Source organism: Erpetoichthys calabaricus, chromosome 17, assembly GCF_900747795.2.
Source record: "Erpetoichthys calabaricus chromosome 17, fErpCal1.3, whole genome shotgun sequence".
Lineage (NCBI taxonomy): Eukaryota > Metazoa > Chordata > Cladistia > Polypteriformes > Polypteridae > Erpetoichthys > Erpetoichthys calabaricus.
This window is the reverse complement of record NC_041410.2, coordinates 10910791-10936838: the sequence shown is the minus strand read 5'-3', so window position 1 is coordinate 10936838 and position 26048 is coordinate 10910791. Positions and strand designations below refer to the sequence as shown.

The following is a 26048-nucleotide window of genomic DNA, read 5'->3' as shown; positions in this document are numbered from 1 at the left end:
TTCACATCTATCTATCTATCTATCTATCTATCTATCTATCTATCTATCTATCTATCTTGTATAGTGCCTTTCACATCTATCTATCTCTTATATAGTGCCTTTCACATCTATCTATCTATCTATCTATCTATCTCTATCTATCTATCTCTTATATAGTGCCTTTCACATCTATCTATCTATCTATCTATCTATCTATCTATCTATCTATCTATCTATCTATCTATCTATCTATCTATCTCTTATATAGTGCCTTTCACATCTATCTATCTATCTATCTATCTATCTATCTATCTATCTATCTATCTATCTATCTATCTTGTATAGTGCCTTTCACATCTATCTATCTCTTATATAGTGCCTTTCACATCTATCTATCTATCTATCTATCTATCTATCTATCTATCTATCTATCTATCTATCTCACTTGTATAGTGCCTTTCACATCTATCTATCTCTTATATAGTGCCTTTCACATCTATCTATCTATCTATCTATCTATCTATCTATCTATCTATCTATCTATCTATCTATCTATCTATCTATCTCTTATATAGTGCCTTTCACATCTATCTATCTATCTATCTATCTATCTATCTATCTATCTATCTATCTATCTATCTCACTTGTATAGTGCCTTTCACATCTATCTATCTCTTATATAGTGCCTTTCACATCTATCTATCTCTTATATAGTGCCTTTCACATCTATCTATCTATCTATCTATCTATCTATCTATCTATCTATCTATCTATCTATCTATCTATCTATCTATCTTGTATAGTGCCTTTCACATCTATCTATCTCTTATATAGTGCCTTTCACATCTATCTATCTATCTATCTATCTATATCACTTGTATAGTGCCTTTCACATCTATCTATCTCTTATATAGTGCCTTTCACATCTATCTATCTATCTATCTATCTATCTATCTATCTATCTATCTATCTATCTATCTATCTATCTATCTATCTATCTATCTCTTATATAGTGCCTTTCACATCTATCTATCTATCTATCTATCTATCTATCTATCTATCTATCTATCTATCTATCTATCTATCTATCTCACTTGTATAGTGCCTTTCACATCTATCTATCTCTTATATAGTGCCTTTCACATCTATCTATCTATCTATCTATCTATCTATCTATCTATCTATCTATCTATCTATCTATCTATCTATCTATCTATCTCACTTGTATAGTGCCTTTCACATCTATCTATCTCTTATATAGTGCCTTTCACATCTATCTATCTATCTATCTATCTATCTATCTATCTATCTATCTATCTATCTATCTCTTATATAGTGCCTTTCACATCTATCTATCTATCTATCTATCTATCTATCTATCTATCTATCTATCTATCTATCTATCTATCTATCTATCTATCTCACTTGTATAGTGCCTTTCACATCTATCTATCTCTTATATAGTGCCTTTCACATCTATCTATCTCTTATATAGTGCCTTTCACATCTATCTATCTATCTATCTATCTATCTATCTATCTATCTATCTATCTATCTATCTATCTATCTTGTATAGTGCCTTTCACATCTATCTATCTCTTATATAGTGCCTTTCACATCTATCTATCTATCTATCTATCTATCTATCTATCTATCTATCTATCTATCTATCTATCTCTTATATAGTGCCTTTCACATCTATCTATCTATCTATCTATCTATCTATCTATCTATCTATCTATCTATCTCTTATATAGTGCCTTTCACATCTATCTATCTATCTATCTATCTATCTATCTATCTATCTATCTATCTATCTATCTATCTATCTATCTATCTCACTTGTATAGTGCCTTTCACATCTATCTATCTCTTATATAGTGCCTTTCACATCTATCTATCTCTTATATAGTGCCTTTCACATCTATCTATCTATCTATCTATCTCTTATATAGTGCCTTTCACATCTATCTATCTATCTATCTATCTATCTATCTATCTATCTATCTATCTATCTATCTATCTATCTATCTATCTCACTTGTATAGTGCCTTTCACATCTATCTATCTGTCACATAGTGTGACCTCATGACCCCCTATGCTCTCCTAGTCCGCTTACTGACTTCATAGGAAGAGTCACCATAGACATGAATGTCAATGCTGAGGTAAGTAGACCTCTCGATGAGGTCAACACTCTCTCCACAGGCAGTCACACTGCTGATGGCCGTGCCCAAGAGGTCATTAAAGGCCTGATCTTTGGTTTTTATCAGGACCCTCACAAGCTCAGACACTCAGACCCCTCACTCATTCTCTCGAAAGTCCCGATCAGAGCCTCCATTGATTCTATGAAGATCACAGCATCGTCAGCAAAGTCAAGATCAGTGAATCACTCTTCCCCAACAGATGCTCCACAGCCGCTGGACCCCATAACCCTGCCCAACACCCAGTCCATACAAGCATTGAACAGCATAGGAGTAAAAACAAGACCCCCTGATGAACCCCAGAATCAACTGGGAAGAATGCAGAGGTCCTGCCTCCACTCTGCACAGCACTCACAGTACCAGTGTACAGGCCAAGCATGATATCCAGCAACTTTGAGGGGATCCCATGAAGTCTCAGGATGGTCGCACAGGACAGCAGTCCATTCTTAGAGACCAAAGGTGATATTTAGTTTTGAGATATATCCGAGACATGGTACATTATTTACACTGAAGATAAGCAAGTGTCATTAAGTGCTGCAGAGTGGTGCATCATTTATACAGCACTTGTGTGTGTGGAATGCTAGGGAGTGGTGTTTGTGTCGTTCATACAGTACTACACTTTTGTGGTCAGTAAGTAAGTAAGTGAACTTTATTGTCATTCACACGATACAACAGTACAACAACGGATGCACAGCTGAACGAAATTGCGTTTCTCCAGGCTCAATGTGCAGACATAAAGACAAGTGCACATAAGACAACATATAGACATTACAAACATTTCACTTCTTACACAGAAAGTAGGTAAGACAGCGTAAGACAGCACAAGGCAGCACAGTACAAACAATAAATACAAAAGATATACTGTATATTAATGTAAGCCAGTCAGTGGGTGACATGTAATATGAAAGAAAATATTGCACATCATTTCACAGTGATTGTGTTATTGCACTATATGGATACAATATTTATACATAATATATACAATATATACAATGTAATATTGTACAATATTACAATACAATACAGGGACTGTGTATATCTATAGTGTGTGTGTGTGTGTGTTCAGATTGAGGTGTGAGAGTAGACCAACCTGGTAAGTTGAAGTATCTGTGGAGACAGTCAGCAAGTTGAAGAAGAGGGGATTACCACGATAATACAATTTGGCAACATGTAGGCCGAACTACAGCCACTCTCACGGTCTCATATAATGGAGTCAGGCAGAAAACAGCATGCAAGTCAGTGTTTGAATGGCGCTGGGCTAGATTGTGTGTGGCACAGATTGCTCTGCTGTCACTTGTTGGATGGCGGGGGCTCAGATGGTTGGTGACAGTGTGTGTGTGGTCCGACATGATGGATGGAGCTTCCTTCTGGAGTGAGTGTGCCCTGCTTGGTCCCTGATGATATGGGGCTCCCAAAAGAGGATTAAGTGGATTCTGTACAAGGAGGGACGAGAGCTGAAAATTAGGAAAGAGAAAATTTAGCAAGTTATACTGTATATGAAGATCTAGTGCGTGCGCCAGCCACATACAATGGCATACAGAAAAAAAGGGAAATAAACCTTCTAATTGAGCAATAAAATGAAATATTTTTTGGGCAACTCATGAACACGCATAGCACACTCGCCAAGGAGGAGGAAGGTAAAAGTGACTGTATAAACCACAATTTAATAAACACACCCAGTGGCCTCTCCAGGACTGGTGTGAAAAGGAGGTGCCCGTGTGATTTCCCAGAAGAAGAGCCCTTCTTTCTTTCACACTTCCTATTTTCTGACTGCCTGTGACCAGCGCTGTCGTTGCTGTCATCACTGAGATCTTAGAAGATGATCTTGAAGGTCACATGCTGGAGACTAGCAGTCCCACCAAAGATGTCAAAGGAGACTACATGCTTTGGCTTTCTGGCAGCCAGATCCACCCTGGGTGAGCAAATCACGTAAACTCATAGTGGGACCTTGTAATTGTGCTGACCAGGACATTTTTATATTGACTTACCAGAGTAGTCCCCCTCCAACAATACAACAATACGCACCCACACTCTTCTGTGGGGGCTCTTGCTGAGCTTGCAGTCCATCATTAAGGGAATTTTTGTGATGATCCGTGATACCACACCTTCCCATTTTGCTCTGGTCAGGGTTTTCTTGTCACTGCTTGAACAGAAAGTCAACATTGACCTCCTGTTACTTCTAATCTAAACAAAAAAATCGATTAAAAATTAACATTAATTTGTGTAGTAAAAATAAAAACTGGGGGTGTTGAATTGCTTCAAATACAACATGGCAGGCAAATGGATGAGCCGACTGTTACTGTGTTGGTAAGAATCACTTCAGTGTTTGTTGTCTGGCACTTCCTAACTCACCGGTATGAGGAAATGCCACACATATGATATACTCGTCTAATTAGGCAAGATGTTGAGTTTTTTGGGGATCCCCCCGCCAATGTTTGGTCTTCTAGGCCTGAAAAAAATCTTCATTTTTAGGCCATTTTGTGACCATATTTTGCATAGGAAATTACACCATAATGATAAAAGAGTAAACCAATAGGTGACAGCAGTGACAATAATCAGGACTTGAAGTTGTGCAGGCCAAATCAACCGACCCAAAAGGTTCACCACCCAGTGTAGGGGGCGCCAAGTCCGGTCCTGGAGGACCACCGTGGCTGCAGGTTTTCATTCTAACCCTTTATTTTAATGAGTGCCCTGTTTGTGCTGCTAATTAACTTCTTGTGAATTCATTTTAATTGAATTGCTTTTTTAAGATTTGTTCCCCTGAATTTCTTCATCGTTCCTCTAAATTGCCTCCTTTTCTTTTCTTAAATGGCACCCAAACAGAAATCAAATGTGAAGTGAGTGAGCCAACAGGAGACCAACTAAGTCAGGGCCTCAAACTCCAACCAATTTCACTCCAACCAGCTGCTTAATTAGGCGCTGATTCTTGTCATTAATTAAACCCGTTCTTTAATTCCATGGCTTGTTGCTGCTCTCATTGTGCAATAGCAGACATTTCTGAAATTGTGGATTTTCTCTTTTCTAAGAGCAGCCCTGTTCAAATGTTTTGGGGGTCCTGAGCAGATCAGCATTCCTAAGACCTTCACCTTTCTTTATTTTCAGATAGTGTATGATGGTCACAGTTTGCTGGTCCTGTTTTGGCTCATTTTGTATCTCATTATTGTTTGGCTGCTAATTAAGGAAAAAGAAACAAGGGGTCTGAGTCTTCAAGAACAAGTCAATTAAAATTAGTTCAAAAGAAGTTCATTACCAGCAAAAACAGGTCACTGATTAAGAAAAGGGTTAGAATGAAAACCTGCAGCCATGGTGGTTCTCCAGGGCCGGAGTTGGCGACCCCTGACCTAGTGGGATATAAGGGGTCAAAGTTGTTCCGTTTCACACAGTTTTGAAATCTCTATGGTTAGTCACCTTCCTGAATCTACTCTCCATAAAGAGACACGTTGGATAATTTCAGCGCGTGACTGTAGTAAGACTGTGGTGGGTTGGCACCCTGCCCGGGATTGGTTCCTGCCCTGTGTTGGCTGGGATTGGCTCCAGCAGACCCCTGTGACCCTGTGTTTGGATTCAGTGGGTTGGAAAATGGATGGATGGATGGACTGTAGTAAGAGTCAAGAGCCAGAGTTGGTGAATCCACACACAGGAGCAGCTTTACAGTGCTAGTCAGATTTCAAACACATCATCCTGCTTTCAGGGTCAGGGTTTTGAGGCCCCGGAATCCAGTCTGGTAACAGCAGACATGTGGCAGGAGTACCTGCTCATCACAGTGGACGCTCACATTTAAGACACCATACACATACACCTTTAGAACTTCCAGTTTATCTAACACACACTGATAGATAGATATGAAATGAACTGTATAACTGATAGATATGAAATGAACTGTATAACAGATACAGGCTAGGCATTATATGATAGATATGAAAGGCATTATAGAATCGAGATAGATATGAAAGGCACTATAAAACTGATAGATATGAAAGGAACTGTATCACTGAGATATAGACAAGGCACTATCTGATAGATATGAAAGGCACTATAGAGCTAAGATATAGATATGAAAGACACTATAGAATCGAGATGAATATGAAAGATACAATATAACAGATATAGGAAAGTCACTATATGATAGATATAAAAGGCACTATAAAACTGATATATAGATATGAAATGCACTGTGTAACTGACTATATAACAGATAGATAGGAAATACACTATATGATAGATAGATAGATAGATAGATAGATAGATAGATAGATAGCAGTTTATTTTTCCCAACAGGGAAATTTGCCTATTTACAGAGGCACAAAGAATAATATTATAAATATATAAATAATTTAATATTTTCTTTATTAGTATGCTGCTGCTGGAGTATGTGAATTTCCCCTTGGGATTAATAAAGTATCTATCTATCTATCTATCTATCTATCTATCTATCTATCTATCTATCTATCTATCTATCTATCTATCTATCTAAATATATGTTCAGGTTTTAAGATCCACCTTAAATGTTCCTGGGGTCCTCAAGTCTTTGAACATCATACATCCTTGTCCAGGTGACCAAGGTGGGGTTGATCACCTCCCAGCTTGCATCCCACGGATCAACTCGCTTGATTCATAGCCACTTGGTGGCTTTCTCCATGGCTTCTGTCACAACTCTTATGGCCTTCCTCTTTGCAGCCCCCATTATCTTCAGGCAAAATGTAGAGCGACCATTCCCTGTAAAGCCTTGACACTTCAGTCAGCTCACAGAAAGTCATTCACCCTGTGATCTAGAACTTCTCCAAGAGCTTTCGGTTGGTTCTTTCTTTCTTTCTTTCTTTCTTTCTTTCTTTCTTTCTTTCTTTCTTTCTTTCTTTCTTTCTTTCTTTCTTTCTTTCTTTCTTTCTTTCTTTCTTTCTTTCTTCTCTTCCATGAGTTCTTCCCAGAGTACTTTGAGTTCACAGTGTGATCAACTGTTTGTTGGCCTCTGACAACATGACCATGAGCTGTTTGTGTGATCTGGTCTACAGATTTTCACTGCTTGCACAGGTCTGCTGTGATCTGCTAGTCAGATGCCATGGAGAGGAATGCAGTCCCTCGATTTTGGTTGAGAGTGGTGTTTTCCCCTGGCCTTTGAATATTACAACATTAGAAAAATGGTGACGAGTACGGGCCATTCAGCCCAACAAGCTCATCCACCCTGTTGAACTAGATTATCCAACTTTACATCAAGTCGAGATGTAGAAGTCCTACTCTCCACACCACTACCTGGTCATTTATTCCATGTGTCTATGGCTTTTTTTTTGGCATGGAGAAAAACTTTCTAACATGTATACGATAACAAATTTCCAACTGTGTCCCCGTGTAATTGTTGAAGAATTTATGTTAACGATCCACTGTACCAGTTCCCTTCATAATTTTAAACACTTTAGTCATTCCCAGTCTTAATCTCCATTTGCTTGAACTGAAAAGTTTCAACTCCTTCAGTCTCCTCCTCACAGCTCGTCTCTGGGTCAGTCTAGTTGCTCTTGTCTGTGGTTTTTCTATAACAATTTAGCTGATTCTCCATTATCTGCCTTTCCACCTCTTTTGGTATCATCTGCAAACTTAATTAGCTTTATTGATGATACTCCTGTCAGATCATTTATGGATATTAAAAAGAGCTGTGGCCGCAGCATTGCTCCCTGATGGAGGAGATCATCTTCATCAATGGATGGAGGTATCTGCCCTGGTCACACTGTCGGTAACCACCTTCAGTACTTGGTCATGGCGCCAACAGTACCAGCCTTCTCCAAGTGCCTTTGGACATCTACTAAGGAGATGTTCTAATGACCCATTCCCAATGCATAGAAGATAAGCAGACGTCTCATCTCACTCATCCCTCAGATTTGGAGGTTCACGGGACTCGGGAGGGCACTGTGGACCTCTTTGACAATTTTAAAATAAATATAAGAATTACTACAAAGAAAGAAATCTGACTTGGCTAAGGATAAAAAAAAGAGCAACCACAGTCACCGTGAGGCACTATAAAGACATATTGTTGTTGGAGATTTGGAGATAAGGGAGGAAAATCCAATTACTTGGAGATGTGCAAACTCCACACAGACAATGACTGAGCCAGGACTTAAATCTGGGACCCTAAAGCTGTGGGCAAACCACTCTGAGTCATGTCTGTTTTCATTTGATAAAAATGAGGTTTTCAGTTTTGATGATTTGATCTCAGACACGAAGCACTTGTCGTTGCCCAACCACCTGGCGTTACAGCAAAAGGCAACACAGGAAACCAAACTGGTATATTTGGTGCTCACGTTGCCTAGCAACAGTGCAAACCTAAGAAATCTACGTTTGAACATCTAGTGGTATGTAGACGGTTATTAAATGGAAAAGGACTGTGCTGCTTAGAAGGATGGCCGCAATAATATGCGTCTGAAGAGCACGACCACTTATAGTGAAAGATCTTGTGTTATACTGTGCCCTCCATAATGTATGGGATTAAGGCACATTACAGTATTTCCTTCATTTGCCCCTGTGTTCCACAGTTTATGAAAATTCAGACATTATGATTAAAGTGCATATTGCAGAATTTCATTTAAGGGGATTTATGTACGTTTCGGTTTTTGGTCACACCATACACCAATTACAACACGTCTACTACTACATGGTCCTCTCATTTCAGGGCACCATAATGTTTGCCGTCACGGTGTTTGTGATTTCTCAGGAGAGTTTCATTGTTTCAGAAGATACCTCGGGTTGCTTCTACCCCATGGTGTCTGTAGTTGCCATTGTTCAACATGAGGACAAGAGCTGTGCCAATGAAACTCAAAGAAGCCATTTTGAGGCTGAAAAACAAGAATCAAACCATTCGAGACACCTTAGGATGACCTCAGTCAACTGTCTCGAATATCATGAAGAAGAAAGAAAGGCACCGGTGGGTTCAGTAAACGCAAAGGGATTGGTAGGCCAAGGAGGACCTCCACTGCTGAAGACAGAAGAATCCTCACTATGGTCAAAATGCCTGTCTGACAGATCAATAACAGTCATCGGGGGCAGATGTGGAAGTGTCAGAGATGACTATCTGCAGAAGACTTCATGAACAAGACACAGTGCAACATGAACACCACAAAAACAGGAGGGCGGATTACAGTTTGTGAAAAAGGACTTGTAAGAGCCTGTAGAATTCTGGGAAAAGGTCTTGAGGACAGAAGAGACAAAGATGAACCTCATCAGAGTGATGACAGAGTAAAGTGTGCAGACAAGAAGGAGCTGCCCGAGAGGTAAAGCCTCATCTGTTGAACTTTGTGCTGGAGGTGTTATGGCTTGGGCATGTATGGCTGCCTCAGGTCCTGGCACTCTTCTCTTCAATGATGATGGAACTGCTGATGGCAACGGCACAATGAATTCTGAGGTGCCTCCAAACTCATTGGATGGCGCTTCATCTTCCAACAAGATAATGATCCAGAAAATACTGCTGAGGCAACACATGAGTTTATCAAAGCTAACAAATGGAAAATTTTGTAATGGCCAAGCCACTCATGCTATTAAGCGGCCCTTCCATATGCTGAAGAGAAACTTAAAGGGACAAGTCCCCAAAACAAGCAGAAGCTGAAGATGGCTGCATGAGAGACTTGACAGAGCAGCACCAGAGAAGATCCTCGGCACCTGATAATGTCAATGAATTGCAGACATCAAGCAGTCATTGCATGCTGGGGATATGCGACAAAGTCCTAAACATGGCGACTTTAATAGACCTGCCATTGCTGCGTCTCAAACATTATGGTGCCCTAAAATGGGAGGGGGGACCAGGTAAAAAAAAAAAAAATACTCTCTGTGCTGCATGTGTAGAAAATGGTGAGTTTGGGAGGGAGAAGTTTAACTCTCCTCACATGCTGCAGGAAGTGCAGTTGCTTCTGTCCTCTCCTGCCAAGTGAGGAGGTTGCGTTTGGTCCTGGAGAGATCATTTGTTTTTCCCACTCTTGTGACAGACTCCAGATTGGAGTCATTGATAGAGAGAGGAAGGTCATGTGGTTCTTCCTGAAGTCGGCAGGAATCTCCTTTGCTTTGTTGACATTCAGGGTCAGATTATCGTTGTTATTGCACTCCACTGTGGAAGCCGCCTCATCTGACAGCAACACATCTAGCACCACATGTGCTAATGCAGTCAATTAAAACCAAAACAGACCTTATTACATACAGTGAGGAACATAAGTATTTGAACACCCTGCGATTTTGCAAGTTCTCCCACTTAGAAATTATGGAGGGGTCTGAAATTCACATTGTAGGTGCATTCCCACTGTGAGAGACAGAATGTAAAAAAGAAAAATTCAGGAAATCCCATTGTATGATTTGTACAGAATTTATTTGTATTGCACTGCTGCACATAAGTATTTGAACACCTGAGAAAATCACTGTTAATATTTGGTACAGAAGCCTTTGTTTGCAGTTACAGAGGTCAAACGTTTCCCATAGTTCTTGACCAGGTTTGCACACACTGCAACAGGGATTTTGGCCCACTCCTCCACACACAGATCTCCTCTAGATCTGTCAGGTTCCGGGGCTGGCGCTGAGCAACACGGAGTTTCAGCTCCCTCCAAAGATTTTCGATTGGATTTAGGTCTGGAGACTGGCTAGGCCATTCCAGAACCTTGATATGCTTCTTACGGAGCCACTCCTTGGTTATCCTGGCTGTGTGCTTCGGGTCATTGTCATGTTGGAAGACCCAGCCACGACCCATCTTCAGTGCTCTGACTGAGGGAAGGAGGTTGTTGCTCAAAATCTCACAATACATGGCCCCATTCATCCTCTCCTTAATACAGTGTAGTCATCCTGTCCCCTTCGCAGAAAAGCACCCCCAAAGCAAGATGTTTCCACCCCCATGCTTCACAGTAGGGATGGTGTTCTTGGGATGCAACTCCTCCTTCTTTTTCCTCCAAACACGGCGAGTGAAGTTTAGACCAAAAAGTTCTATTTTGGTCTCATCAGACCACATGACTTTCTCCTATGCCGCCTCCTCTGGATCATCCAGATGCTCATTGGCAAACTTCAGACGGACCTGGATATGTGATGACTTGAGCAGGGGAACCTTCCGTGCAATGCATGATTTGAAACCATGACGGCATAGTGTTCTACTGACAGTGACCTTTGAAACTTTTGTCCCAGCTCTCTTCATGTCATTCACCAGCTCCTCCCGTGTAGTTCTGGACTGATTCCTCACCTTTCTTATCATCTGTGATACCCCACGAGGTGAGATCTTGCATGGACTGACAGTCGTCTTTAGCCTCTTCCATTTTCCGACAATTGCTCCAACAGTTGATCTGTTTTCACCAAGCTGCTTGGCAATTGCCCCGTAGCCCTTTCCAGCCTTGTGGAGGTCCACAATTTTGTCTCTGGTGTCTTTTGACAGCTCTGTGGTCTTGCCCATGGTAGTAGTTGGAGTCTTACTGACTGTGGGGCGGACAGGTGTCTTTAAAGAGCTCAGACAGGTGCTACTAATTAAAATTACTAAGTGGAGTAGAGGTGGACTTCTTAAAGGCAGAGTAACAGGTCTTGGAGAGCCAGAATTCTTGCTGATTGCCAGGTGTTCAAATACTTATGTGCAGCAGTACAATACAAATAAATTCTGTACAAATCATACAATGGGATTTCCTGAATTGTTTTTTTACATTCTGTCTCTCACAGTGGGAATGTACCTACAATGTGAATTTCAGAACCCTCCATGATTTCTAAGTGGGAGAACTTGCAAAATCGCAGGGTGTTCAAATACTTATGTTCCTCACTGTAAAACAGAAGGGCAAATTTTCTTGCAGTTTATAGCTGATTACTGTCCTCTACTCCTGAATTATGACAAAAGTTAACATCAGCCCTGAAAGTGTTAATAACATGATGCAATAACTGACTAATTTTATGATGTAGGCCTAAAATATACTTCCCCTGTGTGATAGACCACCAGCCGCCACTGACCGAGACAGACAGACAAGCACACACACATAGACCACAGCAGCTACTCTGTAGGTAAAGGCACATGAGCTCACTACAGCATCGTCTGGAGCAGCCAGCATAACACAAACGTTGGGTGACATCAACAAACCTCAATCAAAAGAATGTCAAGAATAAAAAGTAGATAAAAAGAATCAGACGTCTAATCTTGCTATGAAGATGCAAAGAGGAGAGCAGAAACAATAACGGGGGAAAAAAATAAGACTGGCCCCTGAAGAACTTAATTAATGACATTTATGAAACAAATGCTGCAGACAACTGCTTGGTATTTTGAGCCTGTGATGCAAAGTCCGCCTGAAAAGATGCTCTTGTTTTCAGTGTTGGATGCTGCCTTGTGTGAGTGAGTACCAGGAATTAAAAGTAATCGTTGTTACCGTTAAGCCTGAACATTTCTAGCTTGGGGGCAACACTCCTGTAAGATGACTCGAGAGGATTGTGCTATTAAGAGCTGACGAGAGAAACAGGAAGTGTCACAAAGCAACCGTTATCTGCACATTTTGAAAAAGTAGGCCACACACCGATAATGAAGTGACTTGTGATTAAATGAACACTCTCAGTGCTGGGGCTTCATTCCTTTTATTTGGAAATTCCAAATATCCCTCTGCTGTCAGACAATCAGTGTTGCCAAAGATGAATGTCTTGAGACTTTGTATGGGAAGAGAAGATGGATGGGTAGATGAATGGATGGTTGGTTGGATGGGTGAACTTTAGAACATTACAACAATTATGACATGAACAGGCCATTCAGCCCAGCAAGCTTGACCTTCCTATTCACCTCAAACTCCATCCATCCATCCATTGTCCAACCCACTGAATCCGAACACAGAGCCAATCCCAGCCAACACAGGGCACAAGGCAGGAACCAATCCCGGGCAGGGTGCCAACCCACCGCAGGGCACACACACACCAAGCACACACTAGGGCCAATTTAGAATCGCCAATCCACCTAATCTGCATGTCTTTGCACTGTGGGAGGAAACCCACGCAGACACGGGGAGAACATGCAAACTCCACGCAGGGAGGACCCGGGAATCAAACCCGGGTCTCCTAACTGCAAGGCAGCAGTGCTACCACTGCGCCACCGTGCATGGATGGAAAAATGTCAGAGACAGAGAAAGAGAGCATGTCTATAGAGACCTATATAACAGACTAACAGACTATCAGGTTATATAGCGCCCTGACGTGTGCAGTACAAGTCACAGGAGGTTCTGCTCAAGCTTTGTAACACACTGGTGAGGCCTCATCTGGAGTCCTGGGTGCAGTTTTGGTCTCCAGGCTACAAAAAGGACATAGCAGCACTAGAGAAGGTCCAGAGAAGAGCGACGAGGCTGATTCAGGGCTAAAGGGGATGAGTTATGGAGGAAAGATTAAAAGAGCTGAGCCTTTACAGTAAAAACAAAAGATGATTAAGAGGACACCTGAATGAAGTGTTTTAAATTCTTATTAATAATAATAATAATTAATAAGGACTGCAGTGGGCTGGCGCCCTGCCTGGGGTTTGTTTCCTGCCTTGCGCCCTGTGTTGGCTGGGATTGGCTCCAGCAGACCCCCATGACCCTGTAGTTGGGATATAGCGGGTTGGATAATAAGGAAATTAGAATTAAGTTGGAAACATAAGGGTAAATTTCACACAAACATTATGAAGTGTTTCTTTACATAGAGAACCACAGACACTTGGAATAAGAGACCAAGTAGTGTGATAGACAGGAGGACTTTAGGGACCTGCAGAACTCAAGATGATGTTATTTTGGTGGAACTCAGAGAATAGGATTGATGAAGTTTGTTAGGCTGAACCACAGACGTATGGAATAAGTGACCAAGTAGTATGGTAGATGGTAGAACCTTAGGGACCTTCAAAACTCCATTTGATGTCCATCCTTTATACAACCCGCTATATCCTAACTACAGGGTCACGAGGGTCTGCTGGAGCCAATCCCAGCCAAGGCAGGAAACAAACCCCGGGCAGGGCGCCAGCCTACCACAGGGCACACACACAAACACACCAAGCACACACTAGGGACAACCTGCATGTCTTTGGACTGTGGGAGGAAACCCACGAAGACACGGGGAGGACATGCAAACTCCATGCAGGGAGGACCCGGGACGTGAACTCAGGTCTCCTAACTGCGAGGCAGCAGCAGCGCTACCACTGCGCCACCGTGCCACCCTACCCACTTGATGTTATTTTGGAAAACTAAAATGGATTGGACTGGCGAGCTTTGTTGGGCTGAATGGCCTGTTCCTGTCTGGATTGTTCTAATGTTCTAATTTCTCCAGTTCTAATGGTCCTTTGCATGCCTACCGCATCAGTGGGAGTCTGTAGTTCCCAATGTCATAGCAGATTCAACACCCCCATTTCATCCAATACTTCTCCTCCTGGACTTAGAAGGGATGCCATAAATTCCTATCCTTTCCTTTCCTGGCTATGCTGTCCTGTGAATGGCCTTCTATTTCAGCCCACCTGTATTCCCCCAGGCTAACTGACCAGTCAGCTTCTGTGATTTGTATCTATGCCACTACTAACCTGTATTAAGTACAACAGTTGGTTTCTGAAAGTGTTACTTTTTAAGCTCATATTTTTATCATAATATTACACCTTCCTCAAAACAGAGGACAATGGTGAAGACACTGGAAATCTTCTCAGCTGATCCATTAGGTGCAGAAAATTCCTTCATAAAAATCAGAAAGGATAGTTGTTTAAAACCACCCCAGAAGTGAATTTCCCCTTGGGATTAATAAAGTATCTATCTATTATATATAGTGCCTTTCACATCTATCTATCTATCTATCTATCTATCTATCTATCTATCTATCTATCTATCTATCTATCTATCTATCTATCTATCAGAAATTCCCTTTTTTTGTAGTGCTAAATGTTTTTTATTAAGGGATATCAAAGATAATAAAAATGGCAGAAGTGTAGAGTGAAACTGTTTTAGCTCAGAATTTACTGTCAGAATTGTTCAAAGCCAAGAACAAAGTTCTGTTTTTTCAGATGATGGCATTGCTTCATAATATTTCTGTATCTTTCAATCTGTTTGTCTCTACGTGTTTTTATGTCTGTCTGTTATTTGATGTAGCTGAGAAGACAGATTTCATACTTTCTTAAGTAAACGTGACTAAATCTAAAACAAAACTTAAACCCTTGGACATGTAGGCTCCTCTACAGGACCTACAAATATACAGAGTACTTCCTGCTTGGCTTTACATCTCAAACTGTGTTCCTCCTTGCAGGTTCTTCAGTGACGAGTCCCAGCACCGCACAGAGTATATCTACAAATGACACCACCACGATGATGACAGGTAAGCTGTCTGACCCTGGAGGAGCCCAGTGGCATTTCCACCACATCCAAATGCATTTATCCTAACAAAATCCAAGCAGCATCTGTTACTCTGAGAATATTCTTCACTTTACATCTTAAACATCTTAAAGCCTTTTGTTCAGTCAAAGGCTCTGCTATAACTGTCTGTACTTTCAGGTGTGACGTGCTTGAGCTCCTTCTCTCCTCTCGTTTCTGATCTGAATCTCATTTGTTTTAAGAAATAAAAATAATACAATTTATAGGATTATAGAAATATAACTGCGTATACAGTCATATGAAAAAGTTTGGGAGCCCCTCTCAGCCTGCATAATAATTGACTCTCCTTTCAACAAAAAAGATAACAGTGGTATGTCTTTCATTTCCTAGGAACATCTGAGCACTGGGGTGTTTTCTGAACAAAGATTTTTAGTGAAGCAGTATTTAGTTGTATGAAATGAAATCAGTTGACTTTCTCAATTTTTTTATTTTTAAATTTGCAAAAACCTCAAGTAAACGTTTTTCACATTGTCATTATGGGGTGTTGTGTGTAGAATTCTGAGGAAAAAAATGGATTTAATCCATTTTGAAATAAGGCTGTAACATAACAAAATGTGGAAAAAGTGATGCGCTGTGAATACTTTCCGGATGCACTGTATATATATATATATATATTGTGGTGCCCGGCAGGCGTCCATGCCTGGCCGGGACGCCCAGGAGGAGTGGAGGAGGGCTTGTGCCTCCTCCAGGACACGAGGGGGCATCCTCCCTGATGGCTTTGGGGACCACGGGTACGGAGCTTGGAAGCCCAACCCTGGAGGGGCCCGTGGTCTCCGCCAGGGGGCGCCCCCATGCCTGAAGGGCCCGGAACCCCAACACTTCCGCCACACCAGGAAGTGCTGGGGGAAAGAAGACAGGGAACACCCGGAGGGCTTCCGGGAGTATAGCTGGCACTTCCGCCACACAGGGGAGTGTCTTAGGAGTGTCGGGGATCACCTGGAGCCCATCCGGGTAATTATAAAAGGGGCCACCTCCCTGCAGAGAGGGACTGGAGTCGGGTGAGGAGCGGACAAGGTCGAGTGCAGGAGAGTGGAGGCGGCTTGAAGGAACAGGCACTGTGTTGGAAGAGGCCTGGACTTTGGGGGAGTTTAGTGCGAGAAGCACTGCGTTGTGCACTTTATTGGACTTTAAATTATGTTTAATAAACGTGTAGTGGACTATACAATGGTGTCTGTCTGTCTGTGTCCGGGCAGCTTATCACAATATATATATATATATATATATATATATATATATATATATATATATATATATATATATATATATATATAAAATAATAATAATATATATAAGTCCCGTACATTGGAGGAACTGAAGGAAGCCATTTGCGTGGAAGTTGCCCAAATCTACAGAGCGATGTTGAAAAGAGTGGAGGCCAACTTCCATGAATGCCTTCAGAAATGCATCAGTGATAAAGGACACCACATGGGAGATGTTGTTTTCCACACTTGATTTTGTCAAATGCTATTTCAATATTAACTCAAATCTTTCGAAAAATTTCTTTGTAAGAAAAAATTAACAATTTTGTGATTTTGTAAAAAACGTCCATCCTTTCTGCCTCACCCTGTACTTTTAACAAGTAGCACCAGAAGCTCCATAGAACTTAAAAGGAAGTGCAAGAGAAAGCAAGGTCCCAATACAGAATCCAAAAACAAAGTCTTAAACAGAGCACAAGTTCAAATGTATAGTAATCACAAAAGGTCTGCAGCACAGCAAAACACAAGTGAACACTAGCGCCTTTGAAATGAGCCGCCAGCAACTATGGGAGAACCCGCCAGATTTATAGGAAGGAGGGCCGCTCCATTCCTTGTGGTGAATGGCAAGTTGCCCCGCCTCTTGGGGGGAACCACCCACACAACACATGGGACATAACCAAGGCATTGATACACAGACAAAATGAGAACCAGAGACTATAAATAAGAAACACCAGCAATATTAATCCATCCATCCATCCATCCTCTTCTGCTTATCCGAGGTCGGGTCGCGGGGGCAGCAGCTTGAGGAGAGATGCCCAGACTTCCCTCTCCCCGGCCACTTCTTCTAGCTCTTCCGGGAGAATCCTGAGGCGTTCCCAGGCCAGCCGGGAGACATAGTCCCTCCAGCGTGTCCTGGGTCTTCCCCGGGGCCTCCTCCTGGTTAGACATGCCCAGAACACCTCACCAGGGAGGCGTCCAGGAGGCATCCTGATCAGATGCCCGAGCCACCTCATCTGACTCCTCTTGATGCTCCTGCAGCAATATTAATGTAAATCAAAAATGAATTTAAAGGCCATAAAACAAAGATCTGTACCACAGCCAGAGATGGATCCCTCCTGATGCCACTGGTCCAGGAAAACCTCCAAACTCTTCAATATGGTATCTTTTTTTTCTTCTACACTAACCTAGAAAGTGCCTCCTGTTTGGCTTTATATCTTAAACTTTGTTCCTCTTTTCAGAGTCCACAGCAGTGACTACCGGCACCGAAAAGCACTCATCTGAATCTGAAGCCAGCACCATGCTGAGTACGCAGTCGAGTGTGATGGTTACAACTGGTTTTTCCACCACCACCCAAGGTATTTGTCCTAAAAAATCCAAGCAGAACTTGATACACTGAGACCACTGTGACTTCAGAATTCATTTCGATTCAATTCAGTTTAGTTTTGTATAGCACTTCCGGAAGGTCTACAGTCAGTTATAACAGACAAAGTGGAGAATGTCCGAGAAAGGAAGTGGGGATTTGGCCTTTGCAAGATAACGCAGTGTGACGGCAAGCCGCATTGCACCTCCAACGGGATCTGGAGATCCTGACTTACTGGTTAAATAAATTCCCATGACCATTATAAGGTAGAGTCTTTGCTGGGCCATCTTTAGTATGTCTGTAAGGATCCTGACATTAATTTCCTCACCTCAATGTCTCCTATATTTAGGGATTTAAGCACCAAACCTCAGTTGACTTCAGAATACAAGAACCTTTTAAGCTATCAGACCCTACCTCCTTGATCACTCCACCTCTTTTAGTTATTAGTTATTAGTTATTAGTGCCCCAACTACTGTAGGACCACTTGTGCCTTCACATCACAGTATGTCTTAGAAGTTTTCAGAACCCTACCTCCTTACTTAAACCATTGTACCACCACCTACTATGGAGTCTCTGATGACTACCAAGCAGAAGATCTTTGTAAGTTTTCAGATTCTTCCTTCCAGACTTGTAATGCAGCACCTGTTACAGTTAAGCTGTAGAGCACCACCTCCAGGACATCCAGTGACTTCAGCCATCAAGAGTTCTCCTTTCTATTGCATATTCTTTTTCTCCACACTGTGGTGATCTTGTTAGGTTCGTAGTTTAATCATTTCGCAGGATTGAAAGAGATAATAACTTTTTAATAGACAGTACTTAGAGGTGTGACGGGCGGTCGGGTCCCATGCCTGGCCGGGACACCCCTTCAACACTGGATCTGGGGGAGCAGCCATGGGATCCACTCTACAGTCAGGTCCATAAATATTTGGAATGAAGGGATTGTGTTCAAAAAATGCTTTAGTTGCCTCACATTTTTATGCAATCGTTTTGTTCACCCCACTGAATTAAAGCTGAAAGTCTGCACTTCGACTGCATCTGAGTTGTTTCATTTCAAATTCATTGTGGTCATGTACAGAACCAAAATTAGAAAAAAGTTGTCTCTGTCCAAATATTTATGGACCTAACTGTACATCCCCCAGAACACGTGGTGGCAGCCCCCCTGGGTTACATCGGGGCCACAGGTGTGGGACTTCAGGACTCAGACCCGTTGGGCTCCGTGGCCACCACCCGGAGGAGCTGCACGGCTTAACACGCCTCTGTGGGCTGGAATGCAGCCTAATTAGGCCAATTACCACCTGGAGCACTTCTGGGAGGGCTACAAAAAGAGCCTGCAGCCACTACTCAAGTGGCCAGAGTCGGGTGGAGGAGGACAAGGTTGCTTGGGAGGAGTGGTGGTGCCAAGGAGAGAAATGGGCTTGTTGTACTGGTGTGATTAGTGCTGGGACTGTGTATTACCTGTGGGTCACGGGGAAGACGTGTGCCCACAGGGGAAGAAAATGAATAGTTTATTTTATTGTATATGTGCCTCCGTGTCAATCTGTGTCGGGTCAGGCGCTATATAGCGTCAAGCTTACAGAGGCATTACTTTTACTACAGGTTCTTTAGTCCACATCCAATCTATATAATGCATCTGCTTGCACCTATCCGTAGGCATTACTAATCATATTGTAAGTATTCCTTAATAGACCTTACTAATCAAGTATCATTACACACACTAATATAGAAAGTAAGTGTTTTGTCTTAATAGAGTAATATATTACTGTACTTTCCCCTTTTGTATTCTTTAATGTATAGCCTTTGTCAGAATTCCTCCAGCCTCACAGACTTACCACTGTTTCTAAAGTATTGTACCATATAATGTCTCCCCACCTTCTTTTCTACATTTATAACCTCAGGCAGTTAGGTTTAGTAAAAGACAAGCAGGAGCTAAGTTACACTTTAAATAATGGATTATGGGTAATACAGTAATCCCTCGCTACTTCGCGGTTCACTTTTCGCGGATTCACGACTTCGCGGATTTTATATGTAAACATATCTAAATATATAACGCGAATTTTTCTCTGCTTCCCGGGTTTCGGCAGACAATGCGTCTTTTTACTTCTGGTATTTGCTTCCTCAGTTGGTTTGCCCAGTTGATTTCATACAAGAGATGCTATTGGCGGATGGCTGAGAAGCTACCCAATCAGAGCACGCAGTTAAGTTCCTGTGTGCTGCTGATTGGCTCAGCGACGGAGTGCTGCATTAACCAGGAAGTCTCATCTCACTCATTCAACATTAACGTGATTCTTGCTACTGCATTCAGGGGATTATCACCTTCAATCGTCATCATTTTTACTGCGCAGCATATTCATCACGTCATATATAGCTACGTATACTTCGCTATACAGTAAGTGTAAACTTATCTACCGATTTCATATTGCTTAGCAGTTGTCCCTGTTATTAATAGAGTAAAGGGTGGGTTGTAAACAATACAGGGAGGGTTTAAAAACATCCAAATACATGTTAAATAATTAAATAAATATGGTGTCCCTACTTCGCGGAAATTCAGTTATCGCGGTCGGCCTTGGAACCTATCTCCCACGATAAGTGAGGGATTACTGTATTCATAAATAATGACAATAAGCAAAGTATAAGCGAACGCCAGCAACCATACAACCTGATAAATGCTGATGTGTAGTTTGAGGCGGCTCACAGACTTGTTTGTTTCTAGTTAAGGCTTCATTTTGTGGTCAGCTTTCTTCAGAACAGGCCGCATGCCTGTCTCAATATGGCTGCTGAGCTGTGCTCTTCATCATGTTGTCCTTTTCAGCTCATGGTGTGTGAGATGGTCTTTCATCAGTTTGGTAAGAGAGAGAGGGTGAAGTAAAGCAAGTACATGTATAGATTTTCTGTCCAGCCCCTACAGCCAATAGGGCGTCATGGTACTTAAAGGCTTCTGATACAAGCCATCCAAACAGCAATACTTCAGACCAATGGGGAGACAGAACATCTTCACACCTGCCCTCCAAACCAGGTGTTAAGGTAAAGCTTGGCAGTTAGGCAGCCTGGCATTCCTGAGGGGGTTGACTGAGGCACTTCACCCAACCCTGTCGTAAAATTACAAAGAGACTCAGTCCTTGGGGGGGTGGGGGGGGGGATCTTAAACCATCAAACCATTGCTGTTATTATCAATAATGTAACACTAATATTACATTGCTTTGTCTAAGTTACAAATAAAGACATCTTATATATAATTTGCCAGCCTACTCACTCACGTCTGTCCAAAGCCGAATGCGCAGTCGCCTTCTGCACAGCTGCCCGAAAAACCTTACGAGACCGACATCGCAGCAGGCGGCAGATTTACGGCCGCGAAAATTCAAAGAGAAAGGCGACTTCGATTAAAGCTCTAGAGGCCTGAAAGGCGATTTCGACTACAGCTCGAGGCCTAATTGCGCATTCATTCAATACACCTATATCAGGTTTGTGGTGCTTATACTTATTACTATTCCATATTGTACTGGAACATTCATCATTCAATATTATACTATAGGCCTGGAAACTTCATCAACTAACAGTACAAGCCTGTACAGTAATGAGTAAAGCAGACTACAATCATTACAGAACATCTTCTTCGTTACTTATTATTTGTTCTTCATACACTACTGACACAAACTCATGCCTGTTTCATCTTACGTTTTCGAAACGGGCTCTTTGTCTAGTTTAAAATATTTATGAACTTGCATGCAGAATTTCACACCATAACAGTGAGTTACATTTGACTTTATAATCATAATCTGTCTTCATCTCTGAAGGTTCTACAATTGCATTTGAAGCCGACAGAGTGACGATGGCTGAGCTCCTGAAGGATTCCAACACATCCAAAGGTATTTCTTATTAAAAAAAGAATCTGGTACTGTAAGCAGAGATACCAATTCTCCAGGCAAAAAATGGTGTAATTTTGTTTAGGCAAGGGTTCTGCCATCACATTCGACTTTTCTGAGTGTTTTGTCTCTTCTCTCTAAGACCTTCTTTTCATCTCTTATTTCTCATCCCTCAACTCAGCGCGGAGGCCACTCTGTGTGTGTGTGTGTGTGTGTGTGTGTGGTGCTCACAGTCCCCCGATCTGTAAAATCTGTGCGATTAAAGATGAGGAGCAAGCAAGTCAGCTTGACGTGTTTCTGCAGTGGATAACCTCTTTCTAAAGTAAGACAGTTATCTTGAACAAAATAGTTCTTGAGTCTTCATCAGACCCCACCAGGTACTTTAAAGTCTTGCCAAAGTAATGTGTGTGCTGCACAATGTGGAGACACTGCTTATGAATGGATTGAGAAGCTCAAAAATGATCACGCAAGTGTTTAAGCATGAAAAAGGAGAAGCACGTCCATCCATGTCTGCTACCAGCGACAACATTAAGCAAGTCCATACCTTGATGATGACAAATCGAAGATTTCAGCCTCCTGGTGCATCTCCAGCCCGCAAAAAGCAGGCCACTGCTCACTGCGTTCCTTTGGTGCAACTAGAGAGTGCAGTTTCCACGTTTACTGACTGATGAAGACTGAAACCTTAGCACTGACACGCCGTGTCTCCACAAGTGCACAGGGAAAGCTGCACTGACAACCCACACTAAATGATCACAAAAGTGCAGATTGACGTACCCGCCCTTAGGAAGTCACTGTGCACTGGAGAAATTCCAAAGGACTGGAAAATGGCAAATATTATCTCATTATATAAAAAGGTTGACCAGGCATATCCAAGCAACTATAGGCCAGTAAGCCTAATGTGCATCACAAAAACATTAATGGAAGGAAATACTAAGGATCAGATTGAGCAGCACACAGCAAGAGCAGGAGTTTTACTGAACAGTTGGCAAGTGTGCAGAAGAGGGAAGGTCATAGATAGATAGATAGATAGATAGATAGATAGATAGATAGATAGATAGATAGATAGATAGATAGATAGATAGATAGATAGATAGATAGATAGATAGATAGATAGATGTGAAAGGCACTATATAATAGATAGATAGATAGATAGATAGATAGATAGATAGATAGATAGATAGATAGATAGATAGATGTGAAAGGCACTATATAATAGATAGATAGATAGATAGATAGATAGATAGATAGATAGATAGATAGATAGGCACTATATAATAGATAGATAGATAGATAGATAGATAGATAGATAGATAGATAGATAGATAGATAGATAGATAGATAGATAGATAGATAGATAGATACTTTATTAATCCCAAGGGGAAATTCACATACTCCAGCAGCAGCATACTGATACAAAAAAAACAATATTAAATTAAAGAGTGATAATAATGCAGGTAAAAACAGACAATAACTTTGTATAATGTTAACGTTTACGCCCCCGTGTGGAACTGAAGAGTCGCATAGTGTGGGGGATGAACGATCTCCTCAGTCTGTCAGTGGAGCAGGACATTGAATTGATACTAATCCATTTTACTAACCGAAGGTTGTAAACCGGATATGGACGCTGGGCGCTAGGCGCAGGGCACATCGAGGCGCACGCGCACTGCCGCACTGCACAGAAAACACAGAAACGACAAGGTTGTAAACCGGATGTCACGCGCACTGCCGCACTGACACGAGCCCGCCACCTGTAAACTAGACTTGCTCTAATCCACTGTGCCAGTAATGTAGATCACATAACAGTCATTCAGTTTGGCGCCCGCCCCAGAGTCCAGAGTCAAACGCAGCGGCGTCCCAAAACACTGTGGCGCCCGCCCCAGAGTCAAACGCAGCGACTTCCCAAACCGCGGCGGCTTCCCGGAGTCAGTAGGTGGCGCCCACATAACACAACGTAATGCACCGTGGCGCCCGCCCCAGAGTCAAACGCAGTGGCTTCCCAAAACGCAGCGGCTTCCCAGAGTAAGTAGGTGGCGCCCAAACAACACAACCTGTGAGCCACACTTACTCTAATCCACTGTGCCAGTAATATAGATCACATAACAGTCACAGACTCTAACCCAGCGGCTTCCCAGACTCAGTGGCTGGCACACGAACACCACAACCTGTAAACTGAACTTGCTGTGCAAAACTCTGCCAGCAGTCGGTGTCAGCACAGGCAACGGAATCACGTCTCCACAAAACGAGACAACTTTACTACAGATATGCTTATGTAGTTAGATGACATGTCCCCAGACGCGCCCACCCTCCATGATATGTCATCCATCCAGATATCGGACGGAACGGAAACTGATTGCCATTCTTGGATTTCCGATTCGCTAGCGAATCGCGGGCTTACTAGTGCTAATACTAATTGAAGATGTGAGTTCCAAAATCTGCTAACTACACCTTTTAGTAAAATTTAGTGAACATGTGATTGTGATTTTTCATGCAGTTGGTCATGCACCGAAAATATGTTTGAGCTTCAAAACCTGCTAATTGCTACAGTGTAGCGCTATAGTTTTAGGGATTCAGTTTCAAAATCTGCTTATGGACTCAGATTTTCCTATTTATCTCCAAAATTTATCTTTTGTACTTAGCTGATTTTGGAACTGAGCTCTTCAATTTTATGAGGAAGTAACAAAAGGATACAGTCAAAGTGGAGCATATGATATTATTTATCAGGACTTTCAGAAAGTATTTGATAAGATGCCACATGAGAGGATGGGCATCAAACTAAAATGTGGGAGTTCATGGTGTTGTTTGTAGATGGGTGCAAATTTGAGTGAAACACAGGAAACAGAGGATGATTGTGTGAGGAACCTTATTAGAATTGGATGATGTTAAGAGTAGTGTCCAGCAAGGGACAGTGCTAAAACCGCTGCTATTTTTAATATATATAAATGGTTTGGCTGCGGTGGGCTGGCGCCCTGCCCGGGGTTTGTTTCCTGCCTTGCGCCCTGTGTTGGCTGGGATTGGCTCCAGCAGACCCCCGTGACCCTGTAGTTAGGATATAGCAGGTTGGATAATGGATGGATAAATGATTTGGATAGGTATATATATAACAAGCTGGTTAAGTTTGCAGATGATACCAAGCTAGGTGGATTGGCAGATAATCTGGAATTTGACATCTGGTGTCATTAAAGAGGGACTTAGACAGCATACATGGCTGGGCAGATTTGTGGCAGATGAAATTTAATTTAAGTAAATGTAAAGTATTAACATGTAGGAAGCCAAACTATGAGGTTTGAATACATAATGGGGGGGGGGGGGGGGGGGGGGGGGGGGGGGGCTGGACTGAAAATTGAAAGTCCACCTTATGAGAAGGACTTAGGGGTTGTTGTGGACTCAACACTATCAACTGCCAGACAGTGTTTAGAAGCCATTAAGAAGGCTAACATTCTGTCAGGTTATATAGCGCCTTGATGTGTGGAGTACAAGTCACAGGAGGTTCTGCTCAGTCTTTATAACACACTTGTGAGGCCTCATCTGGAGTCCTGTGCACAGTTCTGGTCTACAAAAAGGACATAACAGCCAGTGAAGAGCGACGAGGCTGATTCAGGGCTACAGGGGATGAAATTGAATGTCAGTAAATGTAAAGTACGACACGTAGGAAGTCAAAATGTGAGGTCAGAATACACAATGGGAGGTCTGATGAGTTGTGAGGAAAGATTAGAAGAGCTGAACCTTCTCAGTTTAAGCAAAAGGAGATGAAGAGGAGACCTGATGTGTGCAGTACAAGTCCAATGTATGCTTTATAACACACTGGTGAGGCCTCATCTGGAGTCCTGTGTGCAGTTTTGGTCTCCAGGCTACAAAAAGGACACAACAGCACAAGAGGAGGGCGAGAGAAGAGCGACGAGGCTGATTCAAGGGCTACAGGGGATGAAATTGAATGTCAGTAAATGTAAAGTATGACACGTGGGAAGTCAAAATGTGAAAATTGAAAGTTCACCTTATGAGAAGGATTTAGCAGTCATAGTGGACTAAACACCATCAACTGCTAGCCAGTGTTCAGAAGCCATTAAGAAGACTAACAGAATATCAGGTTATATAGCGCCTCGATGTGTGGAGTACAAGTCACA

At 42.1% G+C, this 26048-nt stretch overlaps 1 protein-coding gene across 2 annotated transcripts in view; it reads left to right on the top strand.

Moving 5' to 3' along the window:
* The window catches only part of LOC114667663 (intercellular adhesion molecule 1-like), an 82252-nt gene that overhangs the window by 32039 nt on the left and 24165 nt on the right, over positions 1 to 26048 (top strand). For both annotated transcript variants that reach the window (XM_051920677.1, XM_028823047.2), the window contains exons 6-8: positions 15387 to 15455; positions 17946 to 18062; positions 21859 to 21930. In XM_051920677.1, coding sequence (XP_051776637.1) covers positions 15387 to 15455; positions 17946 to 18062; positions 21859 to 21930 — 258 coding nt within the window. The remainder of the gene's footprint in view (positions 1 to 15386; positions 15456 to 17945; positions 18063 to 21858; positions 21931 to 26048) is intronic.